Here is a 7,922-nt window from a genome sequence, read left to right as displayed (position 1 = left end):
CCATCATTCTGGTACAGGTTGATCTTGGTCTCATCTGTCCATAGAATACTTTTCCAGAACTGAGCTGGCTTCATGAGGTGTTTTTCAGCAAATTTAACTCTGGCCTGTCTATTTTTGGAATTGATGAATGGTTTGCATCTAGATGTGAACCCTTTGTATTTACTTTCATGGAGTCTTCTCTTTACTGTTGACTTAGAGACAGATACACCTACTTCACTGAGAGTGTTCTGGACTTCAGTTGATGTTGTGAACGGGTTCTTCTTCACCAAAGAAAGTATGCGGCGATCATCCACCACTGTTGTCATCCGTGGACGCCCAGGCCTTTTTGAGTTCCCAAGCTCACCAGTCAATTCCTTTTTTCTCAGAATGTACCCGACTGTTGATTTTGCTACTCCAAGCATGTCTGCTATCTCTCTGGTGGATTTTTTCTTTTTTTTCAGCCTCCGGATGTTCTGCTTCACCTCAATTGAGAGTTCCTTAGACCGCATGTTGTCTGGTCACAGCAACAGCTTCCAAATGCAAAACCACACACCTGTAATCAACCCCAGACCTTTTAACTACTTCATTGATTACAGGTTAACGAGGGAGACGCCTTCAGAGTTAATTGAAGCCCTTAGAGTCCCTTGTCCAATTACTTTTGGTCCCTTGAAAAAGAGGAGGCTATGCATTACAGAGCTATGATTCCTAAACCCTTTCTCCGATTTGGATGTGAAAACTCTCATATTGCAGCTGGGAGTGTGCACTTTCAGCCCATATTATATATATATAATTGTATTTCTGAACATGTTTTTGTAAACAGCTAAAATAACAAAACTTGTGTCACTGTCCAAATATTTCTGGACCTAACTGTATGAATCATCTGGTGTCTTTTCTACACAATACAGTCCCAATTATTAATAGATTGTTAGCATTATATGAAGATATCTACCAAGGTTAAATACTGAGAATTCTTTTAAATAAATGCTTAATCTTGGTTTGTGTCCAAATGAGCTTTGACAATTGGAAATATGTCTCCCAGTGACAAAACAGTAAATTATTAAATTGTATCAACCCCGTGGCTCTTCGCTCTTCGCTCCAGGCTCTTCTGCCAGAATTTATACCTCTGTGACTGTTACACACAATGCAGGCAGCTTCCCACTGAGAAGACATCTTATGGCTTTCCTGGGTGTTCTCCTGTCCCTTCTGTTCCACCAGACATGTAAGTGTTAATGTGTTGTGTGTGGATTTGTGTTCTTAGAAGTCGGGGGTCAGTCACCCAAATGTTAGGGCTCAGGATCTGAGGTGGCTCCTTCCAGAGCAGAACATCTACCTCTAGCAGCAAGGACCAGAGCTTGATCCAACTGAAATACTTCTTTCAATCTCTGACAGTGGTTTTCGAAGAAGGATGGCAACCCCATGGCCATCCCCCTTCGACACAATCATGGGGACCTCCTGAAGATCCCAGTCACTACCATCTTATTTCTCATGTGAAGTTGTGTAAGAAATGCAATAAGAAGTGATGAAAATGTCTTATGTGCCCCAAAATTTGTATCTAAACAAGCTCTTACATAGCTTCATTAGCCGAGAAATAAAAAGTTTTGGATCTCAAAAAGTGCACAAACCATTTTTTTTTCAACATTGTGAATTTTTTGTCAGGTCATTTTTAACCACACAACGAACGCTGTTAAAAGGAAACCAATAAAACAATTTTTAGTATTTGGTATATGGAAAAATGAATTCTGTGATTCAAAACTATAACTCATTCTACAAAAATCAGGACTTGTACTTCTGCTTCGATGAAAATGACAAAACTTCCAACATGTTGGGTAATTCAGTCTGATCACTGTACAGATATTGTTTCTTACAACTGAACGTCGTCACAACAGATCCTTTAAAGGTCCATGATTAAGGGTGATTCTTTTCATCTGAAACGTGTAGCGCTGGTCATGTCATTTGCGGTACCTGCATGCTGAAATAAACCTGTCCTGGTGTCCTTCACCTGAAGAGCTGCATTTCTTCTGTTTTTTTCGTATCCATTGGGCTGTGGCAGTGCCTATCCGTGCTCGAGGGGAGAAATTAGGAATGAGCACAAACACGGTGAGCTGATCAACTATTGGATTGTGGGATCCATTGTCATCAGTTAACGGTATATTCTAAGTTGGGACACAAACAGTATCAAGGATGTCAGCGTGTCTGGGCTGGGCTCACACGTTTGATTATTTGGTCTCGATCTTTGTAAAATCTACAATCTTATTTTGTATTTTTTGTTATATTTTCAATAACTAATTGTAACACACGCGGCCAATGTACGAGCAGCGAGCAGGATTAGTAGACCCACTGGACCACAGGGGGACACGAACCTACCCCTTAAAGGGAGGGCAAAAACTAAGTGCCCACTGCGAGGTGGATGCCACATACCGCTCCCAGGGCAGGGATCAGGACTTTAGCAGCTGACCCCCAGGACAGGTGACAGACTCAGGAATAGAAGAGTACAGGTGTGGTGACTGAGACAGGGTGGACAGGCGGGTACAGACAGGAATGGTGGGCACGGCAGGAACAGATAGGTATGGGAAGGCAGGCACTGGATACAAGCTCAGGACCTGACAAATAGCTAGGTTGCAGACTGAAACACTAACTGACTAACTAGAGGCATTGCGCAGGCACCTTCCTTAATGGGAGGATACCTTAAATACTCTGTGCTTCTCAGCCTGTGGCATTTCCTGGAAATAACACGCTGGCTGGAGGATGGGTGGTGTGTGCACGCATCTTAGATACACTATCCTGTGCAGCATGTACAGGGCCCGGGAGGGGAAGGAGGCAGCAGAACACGTGTATGGCGGGAGACGTGCGGGGGAGGATGACACCCAGCCGGTGATGAGAAAAGGCCGCTTTACACGCTGCGATATCGTACCCGATATCGCTAGCGTGCGTACCTGCCCCCATCGGTTGTGCGACACTGGCAAATCGCTGCCCGTGTCGTACAACATCGCCCGGACCCGTCACACATACTTACCTGCCTAGCGACGTCACTGTGACTGGCGTACCGCCTCCTTTCTAAGGGGGCGGTTCGTTCGGCGTCACAGCGACGTCACTAAGTGGCCGCCCAATCAAAGCTGAGGGGCGGAGATGAGCGGGACTTAACATCCCGCCCACCTCCTTCCTTCCTCATTGCGGGCGGGACGCAGGTAAGGTGAGGTTCGCCGTTCCAGCAGTGTCACACGTAGCGATGTGTGCTGCCGCTGGAACGACGAACTACATCGTGCCTTAAGCAGCAACGATATTCGAGAAGAGACCCCCTGTCACCGATGAGCGATTTTGCACGTTTTTCCGACGATGCAAAATCGCTCATAGGTGTCACACGCAACAACATCGCTAATGAGGCCGGAGGTGCGTCACAAATTCCGTGACCCCAACGACATCGCATTAGCGATATCGTAGCATGTAAAGCGGCCTTAAGTCGACGTCGCTGTAGAGACGCCGACTCCAAACTAAGGTCCATAAAACTCATCGCTAAACTTTTATGTATGTCAGACAAATATAGAGAAAAGAGGATTTTATTCTGGTCTAAACCTTTTGGGTTCTGGGTAACTAGAAAGTATTAACTAGAAATAGGGAATAAAATGAGCATTTTCTTTCAATATTTAGTCTATTTTCTCCTATATGGAACCTTATGATGCAAAAAAATCACCTGACAACACAATTCTCCATATCATTACGATCATCGTGACACCAAATACGTAAAGTTTTATTTATATTTTAGTAGTTAAAAAAATCAGAAATTTGAAAAAAACAAAAGTTTGGTTTGTGCGGCCATTTTTCAACCTCCATAACTTTTTTATTTCTATTGATGGAGCTGTGTGAGCAGTGGCTTTCTTCCATGGTGAGATGCAGGTTCATCATTTGTGGTACGTGGGACATTTTGATCACATTTTATTGTATTTTATTGGGGGGAGGCACGGTGGCCAAAAAACAGCAATTCCGACCTTTTATTTCTTCATTGTTATAGATTGTACTTTGAAGGATGCAGCAAAATGTTTATTTTTTATTTTTGTTTATTTTTTCAATTTCTTAATTTTTGACATTATAGATAGGGGGTTATTTTAAACTATTTAAACCTTTTTTACAAACTACATTTAAAAACATTTTAATATTTTTTTATCATTTTTTTAGTTTGACTGGTGAACTTAAACCTTTGATTAATGAATTACATGTTCTATATACTGCAGAAAAATAGTATTTTGAGGAGAAAAGAGAAGGAGGGACTCAGCTCCGATGCCAGGGTAGAAAAATATATCCAATGAAAATAAAATGTAGAAACTTTATTCGATGATTAAAAAATCCAAAATTTCAACGATTCCATAAAAACGTCATGGCTTGACGCGTTTCGGACAGTAAAAGTATGAGTAAAGTTCTTAATCATAAGCCTTATGATTAGGAACTTAAACTTATGATTAAGGACTTTACTCATACTTTTACTGTCCGAAACGCGTCAAGCCATGGCGTTTTTATGGAATCGTTGAAATTTTGGATTTTTTAATCCTCGAATAAAGTTTCTACATTTTATTTTCGTTGGATATATTTTTCTACTCTGGCATCGGTGCTGAGTCCCTCCTTCTCTTTTTTCCTCAACGTTCTTACGGACTTGCCTGTCTGGTGGACTACGTGCATCCCATCCAAACTGAGACAGCACATATACGGGTGAGCTGATACTATTTTTCTGAGAAAAAAGTATTACAGTATTTAGGGAATGTAGTTGTCTCCTGTGAAGTGCAGATAAAGCCACAGGCTGAGCCTCATTGAAGTATACACATGCCGGTGATGGGGGACCCATAGGACCCGGTGATGATGGTGTTGGGAGTCCTATTGGTGCCTGATCCCTTTCACTGGCTTAAAACATGAATACTTAGTAGTCAGTATATAAATAACTGGTGATTATATCATGAGTATATGTGTGATTGTCCGCAGTGTCGTCACTGAAGCTGATTGGATCCTGCATATATGTCGGCAGGCTGGGATCTGATGCTTGGCTTCCTTGCCTGTTCTCCGTGGACAAACCTCCTGTAGATCTCAATCATCTCACAATATTCTGGAGTTTTCTAGATAAGGAAATCCTGAGCTACGATAAAACTGTGCGGACAACATCTCCCAGATATTCCCTGTGCACAGAGGCATTACTAACTGGTGTAGCTGATCTGACTATTTCTAATGTGCAACTACCTGATGTAGGAACATACAGGTGCTCAGTGATCTACAACTTGGAGAGGAAGGAGGAGAAGGTCCTGTTTAAGGCTACAGGTAAGTCCATTACTTTATTTTGTATATTCAGTCTGGAGCAAGAGCGTCACCTGTAGAAATGTCGACTCTTAGGGGCACTTTGCACACTGCGACATCGCAGGCCGATGCTGCGATGCCGAGTGCGATAGTCCCCGCCCCCGTCGCAGCAGCGATATGTGGTGATAGCTGGCGTAGCGAAAATTATCGCTACGCCAGCTTCACACACACACTCACCTGCCGTGCGACGTCCCTGTGGCCGGCGACCCGCCTCCTTGTTAAGGGGGCGGGTCGTGCGGCGTCACTGTGACGTCACACGGCAGGCGGCCAATCGGAGCGGAGGGGCGGAGATGAGCAGGATGTAAACATCCTGCCCACCTCCTTCCTTCCGCATAACCTACGTAAGCCGCAGTGACGCCGGTAGGAGATGTTCCTCGCTCCTGCGACTTCACACACAGCGATGTGTGCTGCCGCAGGAGCGAGGAACAACATCGGACCGTCGCGTCAGCGTAATCATGGATTACGCCGACGCTGCACCGATGATACGATTACGACGCTTTTGCGCTCATTAATCGTATCATCTAGGCTTCACACACTGCGATGTCGCATGCGATGCCGGAAGTGCGTCATTTTCAATTTGACCCCACCGACATCGCACCTGCGATGTTGCAGTGTGCAAAGCCCGCCTTAGGCGGGCTTTGCACGTTGCGACATCGCAAGCCGATGCTGCGATGTCGCACGCGATAGTCCCCGCCCTCGTCGCAGGTACGATATTTTGTGATAGCTGGCGTAGCGAAAATTATCGCTACGCTAGCTTCACATGCACTCACCTGCCCTGCGACCGTCGCTCTGGCCGGCAACCCGCCTCCTTGTTAAGGGGGCGAGTCGTGCGGCGTCACTGCGACGTCACACAGCAGGCGCCCAATTGGATCAGAGGGGCGGAGATGAGTGGGATGTAAACATCTCGCCCACCTCCTTCCTTCCGCATATTCTACGGAAGCCGCGGTGACGCCGGTAGGAGATGTTCCTCGCTCCTGCGACTTCACACACAGCGATGTGTGCTGCCGCAGGAGCGAGGAACAACATCGGACCGTCGCGTCAGCGTAATTATGGATTACGCCGACGCTGCACCGATGATACGATTATGACGCTTTTGCGCTCGTTAATCGTATCATCTAGGCTTTACACACTACGATATCGTCTGCGATGGCGGATGTGCGTCACTTTCAATTTGACCCCACCGACATCGCAGCTGCGATGTCGTAGTGTGCAAAGTACCCCTTACAGCCTTGGCTGCTATCAGTGAGGTAATTAACCCTAGAATGCATACCTGGGGCCTTGCAGGCCTGCTAGGTCACTTGTTTTCTATGGTAGATTTCTATAGTTGCGCGTTCTAGGGTTAATGGTTGTCTGCAGTGGTGTATCTACAATGGAGCAAGTGGGACATTTGCTCCGAGTGCAGCAAGCAGGTGGTAATCAGATTACCTAGTGCGGCGGTCCAAGGTGTCTACTAGGTGACAAAATGTATGGGATTTGGCTACTCTCTGAGCCAGTTGTGAAAATGACAGCCAGCTCAGAGAACATTTCAGATACCGGCTTCCTAAAATCAAAATGTGCTTGTGTCTTTTCGATGCAAGTACAATTTAAGCGCTAAACAATGGCACTTCTAGATCAGAGCAATATCAGCAGCGTGATAAGGTCACATGATCATACTGCTGACATCACTCCTGCGGCACAAAGGAGGAAGATGGCAGTAAGGTAAGAGCTCCAATGGAGCCAAACTTACCAGGAAGTTTTCTTTAGGGGGATCTTGTGAGGGGACGGTAGGAAGGGACACGTGTGAGGGGACAGTGTGGAGGGGATAGTTGGATATAATGTTAAGAGGACTCTATTGGAGGAATAGTGTGCGTAGACAGAATAGGGGAGAATAGTGTGAAGGGACTGTATTAGGGGTAATGATGTGTTAGGACCAAGAGGACGGGTAGGCCCAGGAGGTGGATCCACTGGGCTGAACACCTCACCGAGGGCAAGGTGCCTGGTAGCCGGAGCACTACAGGTAGCAGGACAGTCCGTTCAGAGGAGTGGAGTGAAGGAGTCCCTGGGACCACGGAGTCTCTGAAGGTAGTCCGGGTGACGGAGCTCAGGTTCGGAGGCCGAGATGACGTCAGGCAGAATCCGGAACCAACGGAGCGAGGAGGTGGGTCACCACACGGATCCAGGGATCGGAGATGGTAGGGACTGACGGGATGGCAGACAGTCACCGTTCGGGGATCAGGAGTCGTCAGGACCGGTTGGCGAGACGGGGGCGACTCTACAAGAGAGATAGGTGAGTATGGCACAAGACACAAGGAGACCTGACTCCTAGCTTAGCAAACATGAAGAACAGGCCCCGCCCACTTGGAAAGGATCCCCCTATATACCCTGTACCTGATTCTTCAATATCCTGTTGGAGGACACTGGCCCTTTAAGAGAGGGTCAATGACCGCGCGCCCTAATGCGCATGCGCGAGGCCCGGGTGCCAGAAGCCAGAGCAGGATGCGGTGTACAGGAGGCAGGAGTGCCGGGCTGGCTCAGGACAGCGGAGGAACGCCGGGACCGGGGACCGGGTTGCCTGGAGGACGCAGGTGAGGGAGCATGGAGGCTGAGGAGCGGGGGACCGGGGAGCATGGCAC

At 46.8% G+C, this 7,922-nt stretch overlaps 1 protein-coding gene across 1 annotated transcript in view; it reads left to right on the top strand.

The window, feature by feature from the left end:
• Positions 1-347: 347 nt before the first annotated feature.
• The window catches only part of LOC142246483 (programmed cell death 1 ligand 1-like), a 31,802-nt gene continuing 24,227 nt past the window's right edge, over positions 348-7,922 (top strand). The window contains exons 1-2 of the mRNA XM_075319545.1: positions 348-1,198; positions 4,945-5,274. Of these exons, the coding sequence (XP_075175660.1) occupies positions 1,153-1,198; positions 4,945-5,274 (376 nt within the window). The 5' untranslated portion in view covers positions 348-1,152. The remainder of the gene's footprint in view (positions 1,199-4,944; positions 5,275-7,922) is intronic.

This window comes from Anomaloglossus baeobatrachus, chromosome 7, assembly GCF_048569485.1.
Source record: "Anomaloglossus baeobatrachus isolate aAnoBae1 chromosome 7, aAnoBae1.hap1, whole genome shotgun sequence".
Classification (NCBI taxonomy): Eukaryota; Metazoa; Chordata; class Amphibia; order Anura; family Aromobatidae; genus Anomaloglossus; species Anomaloglossus baeobatrachus.
This window is presented reverse-complemented; position numbering and strand designations above follow the sequence as displayed.